Here is a 24,995-nt window from a genome sequence, read left to right as displayed (position 1 = left end):
TATGGAACAACATTGTTGCCCTTAAGGCTTATATTCTCACGTGTAAGCATATGCCAACTTTCTAAATAATTAAGATACTTCCATAGATTAGTGAATGTTATAGAAAAAAAGCAAGGTGATGGGATAGAGAGTAACTGGGGAGGTTTGGGTTGAATAGGGGTTATTTATAGGGCAATCAAAGCAAGCCACTTTGAGAAGGTATGGTATTTGAACTAAGATCTGAATGATGAGAAGGAGTTAGCTATGTGAGAGTCCAAGAAGAACATACCAGGCAGAGGAAGAAGCTCATGCTCCAAAGTGTAAACCAGCTGGTAGTAGTCAAGAGAGAAAGCTGTGACATAATGAAAAGGGGAAGATTAAACAAAACGAGGTCAAAGAGGTAGGCAGGGATTGGATCAGTACAATTTTTAGGTTGGTGGTAAGAAGTTTGATTTTTATCTTAATTATAATGGGAAGCCATTTTAGGGTTTTAAGTAGGAAAGTGATTTGATCTGATTTACTGATCAAAAAAGCATGAGAATTACTTAGCTGTTAATGGTTAAAGAAAGATCACTTCAAAGAAGCTCAAAGGAAGTGGTTCGTTTATCGCCATTTTTATTTACTCCTATGCCTTTTTTTTTTACATTCATGAAATAATTTTTAGAGTTTTCATAAAGTTTCCTACATGAAGTTTTCTACAAGTGGTTGAATTTTTAACAGCCATTTTAAAAGATCCTGGTTTTTGTCTTTGCATTTTAGATTTTTTTACATACGGTATAACAATTCAGTGATTCTTCCTATTAAAGAATCTTCTGAATTTAAAATGTTTTTTGTTAAAGAGCATACTGGGACCTGAAATAATAAATTTATCTCCTTCCTGTAATTCTCCACTCTCTCTGGCCCACCCACACTCTCTCTTTCCCCAACCCCCCGAAAAAGGGGGAAAAAAGTAGAGATCTGTCATCACTGTGAAGGAAGATAAATTAACTGAGCTGCTGTCCACCAAGTAGGTGCTGACAAAGCCCCACATACATTTAAGCTTCTGTACCTTGCTTGCTTCAGCTGGTGGTGTGGGCCAGTGGTGATGGTTGTCTGTCTTCATCTTAACTTTGACTCTACTTCTGTCTCTTTCTTCCATTCCTTTCTCCATCTTTCTCTCTGCTTTTTGAGATTTGTCTCTCTCTCCAGTGTTTGTATAGCGATTTCCCTCTGTCTTTGTGACTCTGTTCATTTTTCTGACTCTGAAGCTGGCAGTCATCTCTCTGACTGTGTTTCCCCTTCACCCCTGTCATTTTCCCATTTCACCAACTGACTATAAAGAAATATGGCTTTGGACATTATCATTCTTTTCTTTTTTCCACTCCTTTATGTCTCTTCTACTCTTCTTGTTCCTCCCTTTCTCTCCTTTATTCCACATTTCTGTTACTTTTGTCCTTTTTCTTCTTCTTTCTTCTTTCCCTCTAAAATCCTTGGAGAGCTAAATCAGACCTAGAGAGGAAAGACAGAGATGGCCCTACCCTCTAATAGCTTTTCTTCTCTCATTGCCTTAATTCCCCCTTTGGGAATGTATGGACTTTTGAAGGCATTTATGAACTGGAAAAAGAAACACCATGATGTGTATATTATTATATTATTTGAAATTTTCACCCTAGTGAGAGACTTTGGGACACTGGAAAGACTGTGGACTGATTTATAGATATAACATTAGATCTTTAAATCCATTCTTTTAGCTGTAAGACTTGAGCAAGTTATTTAACTTCCTTGTCCTCATCTTACAAAATTAAAACACGTTTTCAGATTTGTTTTGGAAGTTAATTGAGAATATCTACATTAAACAAGAGGAGATACAATATCTTATTTATTTCATCAATCAATAAAAGCTCTTTTCCCTCCCTTTTTTCCCTCCTATGTGGAGTCATTTGTGTGAAGAGAGAAACAAACGAATTATGATTGTTTTCCGTAACTGAATCTGAAGTCAGACACTGAGTGCTAGGGGATCTTGGAGCAAAATATTGACCTCAGTTACAGTGGTCTTAGGTTAATATATCAATTGTGTTCATTTGTCTATGTATGTGTGTGTGTATTTAATAATTTTTGTTATGTAACTTGCCTTTTTCTAACAGCCTATGGCATTTTACTAAATCATCTTTGATATTACTGTCTCATTACATAGTTTCTGACAATCAGTTGGGTAGATGTATTGATATATAATTATCGTTTCAATGAGAAATTTCTTTAGTCATTTATAACCCATTTTTAATGGGAATTTTAAACTGTATTACTCCAGGGCGCCTGGGTGGCTCAGTTGGTTGAGCGACTGCCTTCGGCTCAGGTCATGACCCGGGATCGAGTCCTGCATCGGTCTCCCTGCTCAGTGGGGAGTCTGCTTCTCCCTGTGACCCTCTTCCCTCTCATGCTCTCTATCTCTCATTCTCTCTCTCTCTCAAATAAATAAAATCTTTAAAAAAAAATAAACTGTATTACTCCAAAGAAGTTTCTGAAGGTCTTATTCATTTTATTATACATTATATTCAGTCATTAAACTGTATGTAGTTTAAAAACTTTACTGATTTTAATAGTAAAATATACACATTGTAGAAATATTAACCTGGAAATGTAAAGGTACAAAGAAAATGAAAATCATCTTTAATTTCAGTCTTGGTGATATTACTTCATTTTTATATGAATATTTAAACACACCAACATCCAGTGTATTTATATGTAACACAAATCATGCTTTATAGTTTGATATCCTGTTTTTTCATTTTATTTACATTATATTGTGACTATCTTTAAAATTATTCAAAGGCATAATTGTAAATGGATATATAGTCTCCCATTGTATGGCTATACCATAATTACATCTATTGTTATACTTCCCATTATTTAAAATTTTTCACAATTATACACAATGCTAGAATGAACAACTTCATACCTAAGTCTAATCTTTTATAACATCTTTATTTTAGGATTGATTCTTTGAGTGGGATTACTAAATCAGAGGGGTTAGTATTAATATTTCAAATATTTTTTGATACCTAAAGATAATTGATACAGAATACTTCTAGAGGTTTTTATTAATTAACTCTATATAATTTTAGGGTTATACCTCTTCATAGCCTGTGCTGTTTTCTTAGCATACATGGTCCAGTTCTATGGGTGCCTTTCAGACTCTGGCACATGGATATAACAGATTCTACCTAATATGTCTAAGAATTAGAAAACAATAAAAACACATAATATTTAAATGCATTGAAAATACTTCAGTTTAGTACATCCTGAGGATCAACATTATGAAGTTAGCTATCATTGTACTATCAGTTTCTGGATATGCAGGTTGATGAGATTTCTGTCATAAATATATATAAAATGCATAGCAGTTAGTACTACTGCTATTACTATTATAATACATTTTAACAGAGTTGTTATATATGAAGCATTCTCCGTATCTTATATGTCAGTCTATATTCTTTCTCATTCTTGTTCCAGCACCTTTCCAGAACAGTGCAGGGTAATCATCCTTAAAAATGTCTATAGTATTTCTTTTTGTCATTTATTTGGTGAACTACATTATTATTGATTTCTTATTTAATTTAACTTTGTTGTAGTCAAAAACACACTCTGAATTCAGTTTTGAAATTTCTCAAGACTTTTTTTTTTATGGCTCAAAGTGTGGCTTACTTTGATGAATGTTCCATGTGTACTTGGAAAGAATGTATGTTCTCTAGTTTTGGGGTTTGGTATTCTATTTCAAATTTCAGTTGAGTTTTAAGTTGGGCTAATAGTGTTCAGATTTTCTTCATCCTTCTTAATAATTTTGTCTCTATCTTCTGTCAGTTACTGAGAGTAGTGTTAACATTTCAGGCTATAATTTGTGTTTCTTATGTTGGTCATTTTTTTGCTTCACTTATTTTGAAGCTCTACTATTAGATGCATAAACATTGAAGAGTGTTATGTGTGCTTGATGAATTGATGTTTTTTATCCCTTATGTAATGTCCCTCTTTTTCTGGTGCTAATCCTTATTCTGGAGTCTGCTTTGATAATATTAATATAATTGCCCCTGTTTTCTTAGTTTTGCATGGTGCATCATATTTTACCCCTTTATTTTTAACCTATTTGTGAACTTATATTTTTTTTTTTAAGATTTTATTTATTTATTTGACAGACACAACGAGAGAGGGAACACAAGCAGGGAGAGCAGAGCGGGAGAGGGAGAAGCAGGTTTCCCACTGAGCAGGGAGCCCGATGCGGGGCTCAATCCCAGGACCTTGGGATCATGACTTGAGCCAAAGGCAGACGCTTAATGACTGAGCCACCCAGGTGCCCCTGTGAGCTTATACTTAAAGTTTGTGTCTTGCACATGTAGGGATGCCAGGGTGGCTCAGTTGGTTAAGCGTCTGCCTTGGGCTCAAGTCATGATCTTGGAGTCCTTGGATTGAACCCTGAGTTGGGTTCCCTGCTCAGTGGAGAGTCTGCTTCTCCCTCTGCTCCTCCCCACCACTTGTGCTCTCTCTCTCTCAAATAAATAAATAAAATCTTTAAAAATAAATACAGATAAAATTTGTCACTTGCATATGTATATATTTGGCTTTGCTTTTATTTTACCTAACTTGATAATCTCTACCTTTTAATTCTCATGTGATTTCTCTTTTCTTTCTTTCTTTTGCAGGGGGGCAACTTCACCCATTTCTTTCTCTCCAGTCCCCATCTCTGACAAGCACCAGTGACCATTTTACTTCTTCCTTTCCTATTGGGATGCCTTTTACATCTTTTTCTTGCCTAATTGCTCTGGCTAGGACTTTCAATACTATGTTGAACAGAAATGGCAAGAGTGGGCATCCTTGTCTTGTTTCTGATCTTAAAGGAAAAGCTTTCAGCTTTCTACCATTGAGTATGATGTTAGCTGTGGGCTTGTTACATGGCTTTTATTATGTTGAGATACATTCTCTTAATACTCACTTGTTGAGAGTTTTTAAATGCTTTTTGTTTTTTGCATCTATTGAGTTGATCATATAACTTTTATCCTTCATTTTGTTAATGTAGTATATCTCTGTCACTGTGTAATCTCTGCCTTTTAATTCCCATCTGATTCCCCCTCTTCCCTTTTGCCTTTATATTTTAGATTGAATACATTTTTAGAAACCTATTTTATCTTCTCTATCAATGTTTTATCTGTACCTCTTTTTTTTTTAGTGGTTCCTTTAGGAATTACAGTAGACATTCTTTTTTTTTCTAAGATTTTATTTATTAGAGAGAGAGTGAAGGAGAACATGAGCTGGGAGAGGGTCAGAGGGAGAAGCAGACTCCCCGCTGAGCAGGGAGCCTGATGTAGGACTCGATCCCGGGACTCCAGGATCATGACCTGAGCTGAAAGCAGTCACTTAACCATCTGAGCCACCCAGGCGCCCCACAGTATGCATTCTTAAGTTTTTACATTCTGCATGAACTAGTAATATGTCACTGTACATGTAACATAACCTTGAAACACTGCTTTCATCTGTTACACTAGCCCTTTGTGTTAATGTTGATATACATCTTATTTCCAAATAATGTTACAGGATTCATAGTAAATTACTAATATTGCTTTAAACAATCAGTTATCTTTTTTTTTAGTTTATTTATTTATTTTTGAGAGAGAGAGAATGACTGAGAGAGAGAGAATGAGAGGGGTGAGGGTCAGAGGGAGAAGCAGACTCCCTGCTAAGCAGGGAGCCTGATGCGGGACTTGATCCTGGGACTCCAGGATCATGACTGGAGCCGAAGGCAGTTGCTTAACCAGCTGAGCCACCCAGGCGCCCCAACAATCAGTTATCTTTAAAGAAACTAAGAAACAAGTAGAAAAAAAAATTTTTTTTGAAGATTTTATTTATTTATTTGACAGAGAGAGAGACAGTGAGAGAGGGAACACAAGCAGGGGGAGTGGGAGAGGGAGAAGCAGGCTTCCCATGGAGCAGGGAGCCCGATGTGGGGCTGACCTGAGCCAAAGGCAGACGCTTAAAGACTGAGCCACCCAGGTGCCCCAAGGAGAAAAATCTTTTATATTTACCCACTAATTTTGGTGTTCTTCATTACTCCATATAGATACAGATTTCCATCTGGTATCTCTTTCAGTCTGAAGAACTTCATTTTAACACTTCTTGTAGTGCGGATCTGTTGGGACAAAATCTCTTAGCACTGTGTATCTGGAAATGCCTTTATTTTGCCTCTGCTTTTGGAAAACCTTGCTCAGCCTGCCATAACAAAATAGCGTAGACTGAGTGGTATATATATAACAGAAATTTATTTTCTCATAGTTCTGTAGGCTAGAAGTCTAACATCCAAATGCCAGCATGGTTGCTTTCTGGTTAGGACAATTTCCAAAGCTTGTAGATGGCTGCCTTCTCACCTTGTCCTCACGTGGCAGGGGCAGGGAGAGAACAAGAGAGAGAATGCAAGTGAATGTGAGCATGTGGGTGGGCGTGAGCAAACAAGTGTTCAGGTTTCTTATATAGGTACTAATCTCATTATAAAGACCCGACATCATAACTCATCTAACCCAAGTTACTTCCCAAAGGCCCATCATGTCTCCAAATGCCATCATATTTGGGGTTAAGCCTTTAATACATGAATTTATGGGGCAAGGGGACACTGAATGTTATGGACATTCTGTCCATAACAACCTTTTCATTGGATATAGGTTGAAGGTTTTTATTTTAACACTTTAAAGATGCCATTCCATTTCCTTTTTTTTTTTAATTGTGGTAAACATACATAACATTTTAGCCATTTTTAAGTGTACAATTCAGTGGCACCAGTATCTATTACCAGAACTTTTCATGATCCCGAAGAGAAACTCTGGACCCATTAAATAATAACTCCCCGTGACCCACTTCCCCACGTCTCTGGTAACCTTTATTATACTATCTGTCCCTATGAGTTGGCCTATCATTGGTTCCTCTTACAAATAGAAGCATACAGTATTTGTCAAAGGGGAGAAAAGTCTGCAGGGCGTAGGAGAGGGACGCTGGGTCTCACACTCTGGAAGGTACCCGAAGTCCCCTTTCTGCTTTCATGTTCTCTCTTCACTATTAATAAACCTTGAAGTAAAACTGATCTTGGTACTCTTGTTGAAACTCAGTTGACCATATATGCAACAGTTTATTTTGGGGGCTGTCTATCCTCTTTCATTGGCCTGTATCTGTCCTTATACTAGTACCACACTATTTCAAATACTATAGCTTTGTAATGTTTTGAAACAAAACGTTTTCATCCTCCAACTTTTTTTTTCAAGATTGTTTTGAAGCAGAAATTCCATATGAATTTTGTGATGAATTTTTCTGTTTCTGCAGAAAACATCACTGAGATTTTGATAGAATTTGCATTGAACTGTAGACTGATTTGGGTAATGCTATCATCTGAATATTAAGACTTCTAATCCATGAACATGGCTTGTCTTTCCATTTATTTTTGTCTTCTTTAATTTCTTTAAGCAGTGTTTTGTACTTTTCAGTGTACATGTCTTTCACCTTCTTGGTTAAGTTTATTCCCAGGTATTTTATTCTTTTTGATACTATTGTAAATGGAATCGTTTTAATTTTCTTTTCATATTGTTTATTGGTAGCATTTAGAAACACAACTAGGTTTTGTGTATTTTTTTTTTTTATCCTGCCATTTTGCTGAACTAAAAGATTTTGTGGGTGTTTATGGAGTCCTATAAATCTGTGAACAGAGATGATTTTACTTCATTTCTAATTTGGATATCTTTTATCTTGCCCGATTGCTCCTCTTCAGAATTCTGCTTCACAAATGTTTGTTACCTCACCAGCCCTGAACTCTGATTACCTTCTCTGCTTTGAGACTACTGTGTTCTGCTTGGGCTTCACAGTGGTCTGCAGTGCACTTCCAGGCATAACGCTGAGACAGTTAAGGATTACATCATGAATTCTTCTTTCAGGGATTACAGTATGATTCTGCCTACTATCCAGTTGTCCAATATCTGAAAATAGTTGCTTAAAATAACTTTCCCGGTTTTATATGGCAAGAGCAAGTCTGGTAACAATTACTCCATCATGGATGGCGTGAAAGTCCATGTACTTACTACCTTGTGACAATTCTTTTACAATAATGGCTTTGTAAATGAGTCTTTTCCTTTTTTTTAACCTACGTTTAATTTGTTCAGTTACTGATTCTCTCAATTCTTTGTATAAAACATACTTACACCTCAACACACTACATACCATGGCTTAATTTAGGTTTCATTTTAATATACTACCAGACTTCAGCTCTCAGTAACTGAGTCATATGCTTATCAAGACTCAGTTGTGTTTGTTTCCACAAGTTTCTGTGCCAGTCTTACTTGAAATTGTAATTACATAATTTAATTGAATATTATGATCTGATTGCTATATAGGGAACAAAGAAGTTCTGTTGAATACTTTGAAAAGACAATAATGATGAATTTCTAATAAACAATTTGTCAAATTAGGTGGAGGTGAAACAATTATAAATGATTGTCATGTAAAAGGAAATCACAAAATTCTAAACAGATTTTGGACCCAGAGTGTTTCACAAATGTCTTTATATTCTAACTTCACATTTAAGAAACCAGAACTATAAATTGTAGGTGACATATTTTCTTGGTAGCTTGTGGAAGAAATGACACTTGGAATTTAATCACTGGACCTATACTCAAAAGTACTGGCCCTATTATCAGTTTATTAAAAGAATGTATATGTATGCTTTTTGAGTTACAGTACAATCTTTAAGGGTGAATGTATATGTAAGGCACACACATGTACATGTGCATGCATGTATTTACTTAGGGGTCCCCTATTGTCACTAATATTGTCAGTTGACTGTCATTTCCTAAGTCAGAAAGGAGACTTCTGTTGGGTACTTTCACTTTTATTCTTACACTAAATAAGTTTCTTAGGTAAAGAGGATTACTAAATCCTTATTATGTTGGGGAAGAAGAATTTATTCTGCCCTTCAAGGTCCTTCTAGATGAACTAAGAATCAAGTTGACATGAGACAGATTAACAGGAGAAAATCAAATTTAATAGGGTGTATATGGCAATTCACATAGACATGGAATTCCATAGACAGTTGAGCAATATGATGCTTATATGATCAAAGGAGAGGGGTAGGAGTTGGAGGATACAAAGGGGAGAAAGACTATTAGCGGGAAAGTAAGAAGAGATGTTTAAAAAAACCCCCAAAAGTTGCCTCATTATATAGATAAGTTTCTTAGGTAAAGAGGAATCTGTTAATAGCTCTCTTTCTGGTACAGGCAGGCAGTTAAGGGGGAGGTAAAGAGCTTGTCCTAAATCTTCTGAGTTTTGATTGCTTTTAATTCAAAATAATGTTTATGCCAAATTGGCCCATCTTGAGGGGGCCTGCCGTTGGTCACTACAATTACAAAAAGATTGTATATTTGTATGATGTTCCAGAGTTATATTTGGGGCAGTTAATTAGATTTTAGGTGAGTGTTACCTTCTCATTCTGGTTTCTTGTAGCTGCTCTTATAAGGTAACATAACATCGTTTGGGTTAATTTTGAGGAAATTTTGCTAATTTTTTTGGTATGTTTTTCTGAGTCAGACACCAAACGCATCCTCTCCTTTATAGTTTTCACGCACTAAATAAATTCAAGCCAATTAAATATACCTGTGTTTCTGTAGCTTGAGAGAATAAGTGGAAGTTGGCCTACCTTGTTGGTGGCAATATAAAATTTGACCACATGTTTGGAAAGCAATTTGGTAACATTTCAGGGACCATGAAAATTCATATAACCTTCGACTTTGTCAATTCCACCCTCAGTGACAATTAAAGAAATTAGTTTACTGGGATTTTATTGCAGTATACTTGAAAGGCAATAATAATGAAACAGTTTGATTTTTCAGTAATGAGGAATTGTTGCTGATCGATTTATCATAGCCACTAACTCAGGAAATAAATGGTTGAGTCCCGATGCACTGCCTCAGCCAACTGCTCTGTCCCAGGGATTCCTGAGGGGGCTGGACAAATCAGAAGAAGCATTGCTTCTGGCTGGGTTTGCCAGCACTATTACTGAACAAACTCATTGCAAGAGAAGCCAATAACTCAAGAGACAAGGGTTTGGAAAGAGAAACGGAGAAATTTAATTCAGGTGCCAGCAGCCTTTGGAAGTGTCAGGCCCAAGCCTTAACCACCTACCTCTCTGCTGGCAAAATGGATACCTAGAGTTTTATAGGGAGAGTTTGGGGGTGGGGGTTCCCTACAAGAAAGTAAGCAGAGAGTGTATGATCATGGGTAGCAGTCAGTATGTGTTTAGCCCATGATCCTATATGGGCTTGTGAGGGGATATGTGGGGTGTGGTCTTCTAGGTATTCCTTTTGCTATCTGGGCTTTCCTGGTCTGGTGGTTGGAATGTACCGGTCATTACAAAATGTCTTTGTCAATGCCTCAAAAAAGTGCAATAAGAAATAAGCACAGTGGGTTTTAGTTAGAAAATGAGTTAAGTGGTCTTGTCTTTTTCTGGTTAACTATTGATGCCTATAATTTAGCAAGAGGGCTGACTGACAAAATTGGCTAAGACATTGTGACATATCAACTTAACAGATTTTTAATGAGGCCATTAAAACAGATATGAACACTGGGTAACTACGTGTTTAAGAAGGTAGTGATGTGATACTTAAAAATAATCAGTGCTAAGTATTATAACTCTGTAAAATGGATATGTATATAGATAATTATTGATAGGTAAAACAAGAAAACAGTTGCTAGGGTTTTAAGTATACGGATATATTTTTATAAATTTCTCTTTAATATTGTTACAGTGTACCAGTATCTTTAAAATCGTAAGTATCCTGAAGGAATCATCTTCTCTGTCTCTCTTTGGTCAGGTATTTCTGGTATTTTTCACCTTTAAAGCCTGATTTAATCCTTCCAAACAGTGCTACAACACATGCTCTGTGATAGAGTTTTTCAACTAGGAAACTGACATACAGAGAGTTTAAACAGTTTGTCAGTACTGCACAGGTAGCAAATGGTCGCTGGGGTTCCTCCAGATTTATCTGAATTATACTTCCTTGCTGTTAATCAGTATTGTATTTCACAGTATGATTATTTAGTTATTTCTCCCACACATCACCTCCACCATGGGTGCACAAATTGTAAACTTACTTATTCAGGAATAAAGTTTTGTCTTTATATGCTCTGCAGCCCCGGCATAATTAACTTGACACAGTAGGATCTTTGATTTGGAGTTGAAACACATAAAGGTAAATTATATCTTATTCTTTCAATTTCATGAATGTCATAGGCTTACCAGTGTGTTTTAATACTTAACCAATTTAAGATATATTTTACTCAGTGTTTTTGATGTGTACAACAAATGAGACATTCAGCTCTTTTTAAAAAGCTACGTTTTTCTCTCCAGACTTGAAGCAACTTACTGACTCTAATTACAAAACCCTTTGTTGTATTTTGATTACTAACTCAGTTTTCAAGGAAGATAGATTTTCTGCATCTTAACACCAGCTTCCTGTTATTTATTCACCCTGTCCTTTTTAAAAGTTCAGTATTAATTTTCATGAAAATAGAGATGATATTTGTACTGTTTTGAGCATTGTGTCCGGTACCTAATGCTGAAAAATATGTTGAGTAAATGGGATACATTCTTTTATTGTCTAAGATAAGCACTCTACATATATTAGTCATCATTTTACCTCGCTTAGTTGATTTTATAGATGGTGAATTAAGAAAAGTTTATTAATTTGCCCACAGTTGTGGGTTGGGATTCTTCTAACCCAGTTTGACTCAGCCCTTTGCTTTTAACCATTGCTCCTGCTCAGAAGGATCTAGGAGTAATGAAGATAGTTTGAGATTGAGAAACTGTCTCTAATTCTTAGTTTTTTACTTGTTTTATGATTTGCAGTCATTTGCATGTTACTGTTTCTATCTTAACATTTTACTTTTGGTTTCATGCTAGCCTTGCCCAGTATGAAAAATGTAATGTTACGTTCCAACACTTGTTTCATCACCTGGTTGGATTCCCACATCAGTGTATTTTTGCAATTTTTATTTGTATCTGAATTTTTATGGCCACTGACTTTTTAGAAGTGCTTAAAGTTCTTCCGTGATAAGTAAATACATTTGGTTATGCTGTCAACTCTAAAATTTTCAAACTGTAAAATTTATTTTGTAAAATGTCCTTCATTATTTATGAGACCATTTAAGGAGTTTCTTGTGCTAAGTGTCTGTAGGGTGCTTGAAAGGAAGTTTTTACTACAGATCTAAAATTGTTTTCTTTTTAAAATCTTTCATGGTTGAAGTAGAGTATAAACGCAATCTTCAAATTTAGATCAATTTTAGCCCTGGATTAAATTTTAAATACGTAATTGGTAACTAAAAGCTTGCAGTAGAACAAGTTTCTGTAACAGTATTTGTACTTAATGTTCCAGTATGTGCTCTATTAAAACTTTTCAACATTGATCCATACGTGCAGTTTAGTGAATTTATTACCAAAAAGCCTGGTTAAAATTTTGGCTCTTCTGGATGTACTGGGAGATCTATCAAAAATTCCCCAAAGTGGTGAAAACCTTTTTCATTTATTTCTCTTTATGACAAGTGTAAACTATTAAGGTTAAGTGGGTGGGGCAACTGGAAGTAATTACTAAGGCCAGTGGCATTTTTGTGGTTTAATAAAGGCAGAAGCTAATTATTCAGTTTTTATTTAAGTGAAATGGTGCCAAAAAGGAGGTTCCTGCAGAGCAGCTGCACTCCTTCAGTGTTACCCTAATTTACCAAAGACACAACTGTCACAAACAAAACTTTTAAACTTGATATATAGCCACAAAAGTAAGGAGGCTTTTGTTTGGAGTGCATGCAGAAGAACTCCTTTATACAAATCAACCGGCAGATGACGGACAATGATGAAAATTTGATTCTTTGAAGTCATAATAGTCATTGAAATGTGTGAAATTCTGGTATTGAAAAGAGAGCGACCAGCAAGACTCTAAATCCTGGGTGGTTGCAAGAAGCTTGCTGGGAGGTTTTTCTGCATTTTGACACCAACTTCCCATTGCTTGTTCCCTGCTTCCTTTGTTAAAAAAAAAAAAAAAAAAAAAGTCGAATTCACACAACATAAATGGGGACAGTTGATAACCGAATCATACAGTTTTTATATGGAAAACTAATATTTTATAATGGAAATTGGTATTTGAAAGAACAAAGTTCATTTACATGTGCTGGCATATACTCCCTTAATGATCTTTTAAATTCCTCTTCCATTTAACTAGACTTGTGAAAGAGAAAGTCAGCTGTAAGCTCTTCCAGAATTTAAAATTGTGGAAGAGATGGTGCTGAAAGAATGGAACTTTGGAATTACGATATGCATCTTTTCAGTAGCAAATAATTGAATGCCCTTCAGTCTACAAATCATTAGTTATTGTTTCTTAAAAACGCATTATTGTACCTAAGATTGTGTTTGTGAAACTTTAAGATAGTGACATTCTTTAATATTTGGAATATAGGTTTAATGCTTGACTCATCTGTTTAAAAATTAAAAGTTTTAAAATTCAGTAAATTAGTGTATATTATCCAAAGGGTAACTTGATTTATTATTATTCATAGGTAATTATTAGCTAGTGAGTCTTAAGTTTCTTTAGGTAAAAACTTAAGGCTTCTTACTCATACAATGTGATTTAGCTTTTTTTGTAGTCATAGAAAATTATGAATTGTTACTTATAAATATTTTATCAATAAAATGAGAAATCTATAAAAGGCAATATTGACATCTTCAAAGCATTTGTATCTTTTATAAGTGGGTTTTTAAAAAAAAAACCACAGGTGATCCATATCGCAATACCAAAGTTGAAATCTAGAGATAATGTCTTTGGTTCAGTACAGTTTAGTTTGCTGATGTTTTATTTATTTATTTTGTGGGAGAGCAAAGAATTCAAAACACAAGTAAGGATTTCAACATAGTGCCTCATAGTTCTTTTTAAGTATTACATTTTTTTTTCAAGTATTACATTGTTTTAATGGAATCTTGGAGTGGGAGCTTTTAGCCCATTGAAATGTCGCTTAAAGGACAGGTTCTTCTGTCACTAGCTGAAGCTGTGTGGATGAAATGATAACAATAGTGTCGTAATGCATTTTAAAAGTGTGAGAAATCAGTTTGTCTAGACTAAGAGTGTGCCTACAGGGACTAGGAATTTTAGAGCTTCTGTGCCCTTTAGGTGTCAAGTATGTGAGAGATGCCAAGCCTTTTCATCCTCAGTCTTTGGCAGCGGCTCAACTCAGGCTGCAGTACCTTACATGTCTTCTGCAGGCAAAAACAGGGATTCTGTGTCAGGACAACTTAAGCTTCAAAATTCAGGAACTTATTTGTGCCAGTGCCAGCTTTAAATTGGGGAGTGATATCAATAAAAAAAAAAAATGCCATATTTTGAGAAGCCCTGGAAACACTGATAGTTGTTGAAAATAAAAAGAGCTTAGCAACATTTTGTAGCCACTTAAGAGAGATTTTCCATCCTAAAAAAAAACCATTGTCCTTTTCTATGTTAATAGTACAAATCAAGAAATGCGATTTCCTTTTTGAAAAGTTTTTAAAAATTATTTTGGCATATATACATCACAGTATAGGAGGTTATAAAGGAAAAGTAAATGTTTCCTATAATTTCATCTTCCTGAGCTAATTAGTGTTGAGTTTAATAGATTTCCTTTCCTGTAAGTCTTAAATAGTAGCTAACTGATAGCTTTAGTTTTTATGAACTTACTGTGGAGAGTTTGCTATGGAATTTGGACATGCTGCCTCACCATGTAATTTTGTAACACACTTACATTGTTTGTTTATATCCCACTTCAACTCTCGCTGAGAAAATATGAATTTAATATAAAGATATATAATATTAAATAATGTAATATGACAGATTGTTTTGGACTTCCCAGGAGTCTCTTTAAGCTCTTGAGTAGAGAAATATGCTTCAGAAAGTCATAAAATATCATCATACTTGAAATTTCTTTGAAATTCAACTTGACAATTAAAACTTACTGGTTAAAACTTATATTATTCATGGGCGCCTGGGTGGCTCAGTTGTTAAGAGTCTGCCTTCAGCTCAGGTCATGATCCCAGGGTCCTGGGATCGGGTCCTGGGATCGGGCCCCGCATCGGGCTCCATGCTCGGCGGGAAGCCTGCTTCTCTCTCTCCCTCTCCGCCTGCTTGTGTTCCCTCTCTCGCTGTGTCTCTCTCTGTCAAATAAATAAATACAATCTAAAAAAAATAAAACTTATATTCATATGTTTAAAAATTATGAACCAGTTGTACTTATTTTGCTTTTATCTTGTATGCAAAGAAACTTTTTAAAAGGTACATACTAGAAGTACATATTTGTATAAATATTTATATGGCTTATTTTGGTAGTTTCTCCAGACAAGCTGTGACAAAATAACCACACCTAATTAATTATTGGTACAGGTAGAAAGGTATTGTGTTAAGCAGAAGATTGAATGCCAGCTAAAATAACTTTAAACAATTTTTTAAAATCCGTGAGTAGGAAGACTAGTGCAGTCAGAAATACACTTAGTATTTTCCCAGTACATACTGCAGCACCAAGTATTAACACTAATTATTTGGTCCATAGCACTGTTTAGGGTAGGACTATAAATAAACATTAAGTCTTCTTTAGCGGATATGTTACAATGAAATTGAAATTCACAAAATTTTCTGGTCTTCACAAATTTGGTATCATATTCATGTTAACTCTGTTTTTCACAATTTATTTAAAATTTACTTTAGTAAGTGAACCATGATGCTATAATAATCTTACTTTGATCAAATAAAGTATTTCTACCATTACTGAATAGAGATTTAAACTCTGAATTACTTTACTATTTTGTGTCCTGATTGCTACTATATTGGATAAATAGGTCTAATCTGGGGCATCAAAATTACATGCGTTTATCAGTTGAGCATTTGTTACTGGATAAAATTATTTAAAAAAAAGAGTCAAAGTTACCATTGTTTTCATTTCATATTTCTGCAAAAATTGTGTAACTTTTTGGCTTACTTTTTCAGAACAGATTTGATGTATCATTTTCTTTTCAGTAGATTTCACCAAAGGGAGATAAAATGCTAATTAAAGTTTTAATTGATTTTGTTTACCAAAAGGCTTAGGCCTTCCTCTAAAGGAGATGTCTTGTAAGCAGTTTGACACAGAAATAACTGGTAATAGATTCTTTTTTACTTAAAAGTTACTAATTTTTTATATCTCCTTACTTGTAATACCCATTCACATTTTTCTCTGCTTACTAGTTACACCAGCTCATGAAATAAGAGTCTACTGATGACAGGCTCTTCTGTCAGCAAACTCTTCAGAAATTACCAAAGCTTTGTTGGACAGAAGGGACCTAATTTTTTTTTTCATGAACCCTTTCCCACTGTATCCTAACACTCCTCCCAGTATACCTTTTCCAGATATCAAAATAGTAATTTATAGGGTGAAACAGTAAGAGTAGTGAAGTCAGAAAGCTAAAAACCCCAGTTTATAAATCTGAATAGAGTTGCACGGATATAAAAAGCAGCAAAAATACATCAGAGTGCATATGGGCTGTTAGAAATGTGTTTGCTTGTTTTTCTGTAGGATATCACTACTTTAACTGGTGTTCCAGAAGAGCATATCAAAACTAGAAAAGTCAGGATCTTTGTTCCTGCTCGCAATAACATGCAGTCTGGAGTAAATAACACAAAGAAATGGAAGATGGAGTTTGATACCAGGGAGCGATGGGAAAATCCTTTGATGGGTTGGGCATCAACGTGAGTACTTTGGTTTAATTTGAATATTGTTTTCTGCTCTTTGTAGATTTTCCTTATAAATATATTGAAGTATAAATTTTTTCATGTATAGTATGCTTTGGTAGTACTTTGTGAGGGCATTTGTGTAGGTATCATGTTCAATGACAGACATATATATTACATTTACATGTATATATATTTAGTATTCATGTAAGTGTGACCCAGCACAATAAATCCTAGAAACAGTCTTTTCAGAGTACTATTTATTGGATGAAATGGTTGACAGTTTGAGCACTGTTAGCATGGTCCCAAATGATGTATATTAGTTTAAGATATGATGTGTGAATAGTGTTAATAATTTAATAACACTTTTATTTTTTTGTCGTAAGGACAAGAATTTAGAAATTAGCTATTTTGAGGGAAACTTGTAAGTTCCTGAGATCTTGTGATTAACAAATTTACAGTGCATTGGAATAAAGTGGTTTTAAATCCTGTGGCACCAATGAAGTAAGTCAGTGACCTAAATCTCTGTGGCGGAATAAAACTCAAATAGCAGGACTACCTCTAGCTGAATAAAAGCTGCTGCGGGGCGCCTGGGTGGCTCAGTCGTTAAGCATCTGCCTTCGGCTCAGGTCATGATCCCAGGGTCCTAGGATCAAGCCCCGCATCTGGCTCCCTGCTCGGCGGGAAGCCTGCTTCTCCCTCTCCCACTCCCGCTGCTTGTGTTCCCTCTCTCGCTCTCTCTCTCTCTCTCTCTCTCAAATAAATAAATAAAATCTTTAAAAAAAAAAAAGCTGCTGCTACTAGAGAAAATAACCAGATAAGCTAGAAAATTATCAGTCTTGTTGAGACTCCTGGAACACTTTGTGTCCAGTCTGCAGTTGAAAGTGGTTATCCATTTTAATTATGTCTAATTTTGGAAAAGTATGATATTTAACATCTTTTCTTATCAAAGTACCTGGGAGAGTTTTTGTTAAAAACGTCTGCCATGCTGCAATTTAAATAGAATTACAGGGGCACCTGGGTGGCTTAGTTGGTTCAGCCCCCACCTTTGGCTCTGGTCATGGTCCCAGAGTCCTGGGACTGAGCCCCATGTTAGGCTCCCTGCTCAGCAGGGAGTCTGCTTCTCCCTCTGTCTCCACTCATGCTTACTTGTACGTGCTGTCTCTCTCAAATAAATATAAATCTTTAAAAAAATAAATAGAATTATATTTTATTTGGCAAAATATAGGCACAGTTTTTTAGGTGTCCATACTCAGTGTTTGAAATGTCATGATTACTTTTTTTTTAAATTTTATTTATTAGAGAGAGAGTGAGCATGAGCAGGGGGGAGGGAGAGGGAGAGGCAGACTCCCCTCTGAGCAGGGAGCCCAACGTAGGGAAGGTCTTGATTCCGGGACCTGGGATCATGACTTGAGCTGAAGGCAGATGCTTAAGTGACTGAGCCACCCAGGGCCTGTGAAATGTCATAATTACTCTTTCAGTCACATGACATTTTAATGTTTTCTTCTATATGCAAGACTCATCCATTGTACTATTTATTGATGGCATTTGGGTGGTTTTGTTAATAAATTTAATGATCAAATTGGCTTTATTCAGCAATTTATGAATCAGGCAGGATCCCATCTAGCTAATAGAAAGGAGCTCTAAAGAACTATACAAAATGGAAGACTTAGGCTTGTTTGTTTAATTTTATTTTTAGGTAGTCTCTACACCTGGCATGGCATTTGAACTCAACAACCCTACGATCAAAAGTCAGTCACATTTCTACTGACTGGAGCCAGCCAGGCACCCCCAGAATGGAAGACTTTTATTGGCAGAAGGGGTAGAGAAAGGAAAGCACAGATCACATCATCTTTCTTGGGGACAGAAGGGGTCTATTGCGTGGATTACCTCACTATTGTTGACTAGGAAATTCTAGGATTGACTAGTTTTAAGATTACATTTCTGGGAGAGGTTGAAACTACACTTAGGTTAGGTATGAAGTCTTGCTTTGTTGATGAGAGGCTTAGCATAAGTGACTCCGTTTTAGGCCAATTTTAATTTTTTTTTTTTAACAATTCTTCCCCCGCCCCATTTGGATTAGACTCTTAGCTTAACTGAGAGATATGATTAAAATTTAAGGCATTAGCATTACTCCCAGCTAGCACTTTGAAGTTCTCACAGCTTTTGTTGATCCTTTGTGTGGTATTCATAGGTCTTGATCTCTTTGACAGACCCCAGCTTCAGGTTCATAATTTTTAAGTTGGTCATTCTTTTTGATGTTTCAGTCTTAGGGAGATCATTTGCTTCAGTGGGTAGAGGCTACGAATATGCATTTAAAGCCTTAGAGAATAAGGCATGCTAGGGAAGACTAGTATGATTATAATAAGCTAGATAATTCCCATTGTTTGGATTGGATTTTAAAACCATGGTCTCCAAGACTCAAACCAATCAAAATCAATTAAGTCAAAGAACAACTCCATGGAAGGAGTCACCTTTTTACACCAACTGGCTTTCTTAGTGATCTTACGTAACTGAGTTTCAACTTCCTCAGAAGTGGTAATCCATAGCAGGTGGTGGTGACCAGGGAAGTAGAGTCCTGCCAAAGGAAGTGAATCCTGAGCCTCCCAAAAATTCCCATTTTAATCTGTGGCTCCAGACTGGAAAGGTGACAGACGTGGAAGCCAGTAATATTTTAATGGTCTGTAGACCACACAGGCAGTTTTATTCTGGTTACCCTTGCCTGTGTCCCTTTCTTTATATAGAGCCTGGATGCAAAGTTCCCCAAGTTTTGAGGTTTTTAACAAAAGACAGGGAAGTGGACCAAGGGGTCTCTAGTATATAGATTAGTTTTTGATGACAAAAAGAGAGGGCTTTGGCTAAAGTATAAAGTCTTGATTTGATGTCTTGAGAGGAAATAGCATACATTAATGTCACTTCTCTTCTTCAATTTGATTTGAAGGTTTCCAGTGTTTTCACAGGATTAGATGTTAAGCAAAGCCTTTTTAAGCTGTGAAATATATGCCTGAGGTTCTAATCCTTGCAGTTTGCCATCTAGGTGGTGAGGAGGAATTGGTATAGCCCCTTCCAAGGAGATTCAAGGGCAGTCTTTGTTCTTAGTGATTCCAAGGGTGGGAGGAAATTGAAAATATTACTTTGGAGAGTTGTAGCCAGATATTTGAGGAAACTAGAAAAATTCAGGATCTAGTCCAGTTTACAGGCATATAACAAAACCTCAAAAATAGTTAATAGAACGAGAATCTAACATTTAAAAGGTGCAAACATTATCTTACTCTCTACAATGAACTCCACTTTTTTTTTTTAAACCAAAGATAATCACAGTAAAACTAACTTGTTTGCAGTAAACTGCCTGATTGTTTATGTAAGTGCAGTGATAATAGTGACTGATCATATAAGCTCTTTTTGAAGACTGCTTTGCTGGAATTTTTCATAAGGAATCTTTGAACTCTCAAAAGCTCCTAAGGGACTGGCCATCAGATCTTGCAAAACCATTCCAGTCAAAGCCTCGGTGATATGGCCAGTATTTCCAGTTGTGTCTTGTTATAAGGAAAACAGATTTTTATTTAAGTTATGTAAATAATTAACTATATTACTATGAAAAGAATACTGTTGGGTGCCTGGGTGGCTCAGTTGGTTAAGCAGCCAACTCATGATCTCAGCTCAGGTATTGATGTCAGGGTTGTTCAAGTCCTGCTTTGGGCAGCACATTGGGCATGGAGCCTACTGAAAAAAAAAAAAGAATACTCAAGAATTTCATATTTACAAAGGCATACTTCACCAAATTGTTGTAAGTCATAAATAGTTTAAGATAAAAAGTTTTGCCAAATCTGGAAAAACAAAACATTAAAGAACCAGCAATATTTCAAACAAGAAATGATAAAAATTAAAATTTCCTCATTCAGTCCCATGTTATTAAATCTTTATTTATTTTAAGTAGGCTCTTTGCCCAACATGGGGCTCAAACTCAACAGTCCTAAGAGTCGCATGTGCCCCAACTACCATGTCATGTATTCTTGAATCCAGTTTTTTCTAATAGTTCTGGAAATTCCTACCCAGTTTTATGATTTTAGTTATCAGAAACCTTTACTAGTCATGGCACCTGGCTGGCTCAGTCAGTAGAGCATACAGCTCATGATCTTGGGGTTCTAAGTTTGAGCCCCATGTTGGGTATAGAGATTACTTAAAAAAATAAAAATCTTAAAAAAAAGAAACCTGTACTTGTCAAAATCCTTCCCATGAATCTCCTTGAAAATGTAGCACTTTTGCAGTAACACTTAAGTATCAGAGTAAAACATCTCTCTGAATGACAAAAGAGTTAAAAATGTCTGGTTAAAGATCTGACATGAGTCCCTTATAATGGAATTGACAAGGAATTTCGTTGTTTTTGTTACACAACATTTTAAGATAATAAGTGGAATTATGAATGATAACATATGAGGACATCAGATTTCTAAGAATTTCATATAATTTTTAGAACACTTATAATACATACCTATATAAATACAACATAAAGAAGGCTTAATATTATTTTATTTGACAATGCTTCTCCTGTCATTTAACATACCAGATAAGCCTAATTAGTTTAACATCTCTCTTTTTATAAGGAGAGGGTATAAATCTTTTCCAATTTTCCAGGGACCCTCTAGAAAATCCTAAATTTAATTCAAGGTCAAAAATACTTATTTGGAGTTTGATTTGTGGGAAGTTGATCAAAAATATCATAGGTTAAAAAACACTGGGTCAAGTAGGATCATAGGTTACTGTGAAACAATCGTTATCCAGTTAACCATAGTGACAATTAAAGACTTGGAAGGCAAATACAAAAAGTTAAATCATTGTAAAAAATAACCTTAGCTGTTTTAATAGGGAAGATTCAATGTTCTTAAGTAATCAGAGACCTGATAAAAACAACATGAGACATAGGAAATTATTTTGAGAAGATAAAATCTTTGTTTTCTAGGCAGGTTACTGTAAAAGGTAAAGGAAAAAGAATTTTTTAGTCTTATCAAAAGCAGACCAATAGTATAGAAAACTTTGGCCTTTTAACAGAGAGAAAACCACGTTCTAATTTAGCACTACTTTCCTTTCTTTCTTTCTTTCTTTCTTTCTTTCTTTCTTTCTTTCTTTCTTTCTTTCTTTTCTTTTTTTTTTTCTTTCTTTCTTTCTTTCTTTCTTTCTTTCTTTCTTTCTTTCTTTCTTTCTTTCTTTCTTTCTTTCTTTTTCTCCTCTCTTTTCTCTCTCTCTTTCCTTCCTTCCTTCTCGTTCTTTTCTTTCTTAATTTCTTTCTTTTTTCCTTCCTTCCTTCTCTTTTTCTTTCTCTTTCTTCCTTTCTTCTTTCTTTCCTTCCTTCCTTCCTTCCTTCCTCCCTCCCTCCCTCCCTCCCTCCCTTTTTCTTTCGTGCGTGTGAGTAGGGGAGGGGCAGAGGCAGAGAATCTTAAGCAGGCTTCACCCTCAGCGTGGAACCTGACACAGGGCTAGATCTCACGATTCTGAGATCATGACCTGAGCCAGAATCAAGAGTCAGATGCTTAATAATGAACTGAGCCACCCACGTGCCCCTATACTAGCTTACTATAAAACACGTTCACCTAAATTCATTCTGATCTTAGCCAGTCTTGACCATGCCTAATATTCCTGTCCAAAGATTCCTTTTCCACAAACTTTAGTGGCTTTAATTACATATATTAGAATTTTTAACTCTAGAAACCTTAAAATAAAGTAGGCTCCATGCCCAACGTGTCATGATCAAGATGTTGCATGCTCTACCGAGTGAGCCAGACAAGTGCCCCTAAAAATCTTAATTTTTAATGAAAATAAAGAAGTAAACAGTTATAAATTGTGTTTTACTCTAGCACTCTGTGGAACAGTTATAAATTGTGTTTTACTCTAGCACTCTGTGGATTGGCAGACTCATAAATACTTTTTACTATTTCTGGAAATGCATGTTTTCTCATAGTAAATTAAAATTTTTCAGGCACAAAACATGTTTACTAATAGATCCAAATACTTTTAGTTCCTCTGTAAAAGGAAGCCAAAAGCAGATAAACCTATATTCAGTAATTAATGTTTCGGTTTTTATCTTATTTGTTAATGATCTATATATTTAATGATCCTCCATCACTTAATTTAGCACAACTTTAAAAATTCAGGTTAACAAAAAGATTTGGGGAAACTATTTTCAAAATTCATCTAAAAACTTTTATCCTGCTTACATCTGTTTAATTCATTTGTTCTCGGGATACCTGGGTGACTCAGTAAGTTAAAGGTCCAACTGTTGGTTTTGGCTCCATTCATGATCCTAGGATCATGAGATTGAGCCCCAAGTAGGGCTTCACAATCAGTGAGGGGTGTGCTTGGGATTTTTGTCTCTCCCTCTGCCCCTCCCCCCCTTGTGCATGTGCATGCTCTGAAATAAATCTTTAATTCACTCATTCTCAATAATTATGTTTAGATAACTTATGAAAATTCATCATATTAGGTTATTTTTCTTGCTGACAAGTTCTGTAACAGAGATAATGTGAACATATTTGACTGCTAAACCCAAGTAGAATAAAAGTTGGTTGTCTGCATTATATTCACTATTGATAACTCTAAAGACCTATTTTAATTAAACCAACAAACTTAGATTAGCTTTGACGTTGAATATTTTCCCAGATCACATGAATATGAAAACATTTGGGTTTCTATTTATATCTGAGAATTTTAGGAATACCTTGATGCAAAAAAGCGCTTAATTTTCTTTAAACCAATTAAATAGAGCTCTTTTACAAATTAATTTTACCAATACCATCTAGAGATAAAAAATAATCTATCTGCAACACATATTTAGACACACACGTAGACATACAGACAGATGTAACGGAGAACTTCTAACTTCTATTTTAAAGTTACTGCCATGAGTCAGGCACAGTAATACACAAACCACTAGTTATAAAAGAAGTTGGATCTAAGTTGTTTTTCTAGTAGATGGAATAAGTTAAGGTTACCTGCTCAGTTGGCTAAAGCTTTTTACTAATATTTCTGGAGGAAACTGATGTTGACAGATTTGCATAGGACCTTTGAGGATACTTTTTTTCCAGTGAAGCTGATGATTACAAATGAAGAATCAACCTTGGGCCAACGTTTTGATTGTGTACCCCTAGGAGGGTGTGATGTGGGGGACCAAGATATTATTTTAGGTGCCTGTCCTTGGAGCTATTGTAGCTGTAAGGTCAGTAGCTTGGCGGACTTTTGTTTGTGGTGGTGTTCCCAAGTCCTTTCAAAGTGCTCAGCTATGACCACAAATTCAGTCAGTGGTCTCCCATCCTGTTTTCTGCTTGTTTATCAATCCACTAATCTCAGGAAATAATCCATTTACAAATAGGGCAGCTAGACCAAATTGTGTGACCTCGTTTATTATATGGAGTCCCGGAATGCTATAGGAAGAGAACTTCCAAGTGGGCTTAAAGTCTGTGGCAGATTCATCTTTGAATAATTTACCAATCAGTGTGAACAGGGAAGATTCTAGGAATGGCTTTAAAGATCAGTTGGCTGTTCTGTAGACCTTTTCTAGTCCACAAAGGGACGAGGTTGAAGGTTAAGGATCTTGGATATGGTCCTTGGAGTTACACAGTCCTGCTTCCTGCATCCATTTTTGGGCTTCACCAAGTCTCACCAGCATGTGCACAGACTGACAAGATCTGGCAGCCTGGGGGCACAGGCCCTCATAATGACTCTAATAAATTCTTCAGAAAACTTTGGGGATCCTCCTTGGGTTTAGGAAATTCTTTAACTATGGTTTTTAGCTTGGTGTTTGACCAAGGAGTGAGTTATCCTACAGCTTCGGGTGATTTTATCATAAAAGGTAACCTTTTAATAGTCTCTTCAGAGTGGAAAGGCAGTTCAGATATAGGATTAGTAGAATGTTGAATACTCAGGTGAAGGAAGATTAGAGTGGAGCAATAGGAATCATGTCAGTTTTATTGTCTTTTTTTAAGTACCTCTTGTGTCTTTAATTTTTCATTAGCCTTTTCCTTCATTTTTTAATGAAGCAATTTGGTGTGTTTTGCAAGCTTCTGAATACCAGTTAAAACACGTATCCCATTCTGTTTGTTCAGTTCAGGAACCCTTGTTTTCAAGTGCATTTCTTAAATGAATGATCTCATCTAATTGGAATGTTTCCCATAATGGACATTGTAATTCTAGGTTATCTCTAATAAAATTTTGACATTTTTGTAGCTATTTATAGCTTCTGAGACTATAGTTCTTAGACAAAAT

At 35.6% G+C, this 24,995-nt stretch overlaps 1 protein-coding gene across 1 annotated transcript in view; it reads left to right on the top strand.

Annotated features, from left to right (window-relative positions):
* NDUFS4 (NADH:ubiquinone oxidoreductase subunit S4) overlaps nt 1–24,995 on the top strand; it is a 111,391-nt gene that overhangs the window by 60,374 nt on the left and 26,022 nt on the right. The window contains exon 3 of the mRNA XM_028106476.2: nt 16,585–16,757. Coding sequence (XP_027962277.1) covers nt 16,585–16,757 — 173 coding nt within the window. The remainder of the gene's footprint in view (nt 1–16,584; nt 16,758–24,995) is intronic.

The sequence above is a fragment of the Eumetopias jubatus genome, unplaced genomic scaffold (assembly GCF_037043125.1).
Source record: "Eumetopias jubatus isolate StellerSeaLion01/CBP00866 unplaced genomic scaffold, mEumJub1_p1.0 scaffold_5, whole genome shotgun sequence".
Lineage (NCBI taxonomy): Eukaryota > Metazoa > Chordata > Mammalia > Carnivora > Otariidae > Eumetopias > Eumetopias jubatus.
Note: the sequence above shows the minus strand (reverse complement) of the source record. Positions and strands in the feature narration are given on the sequence as shown.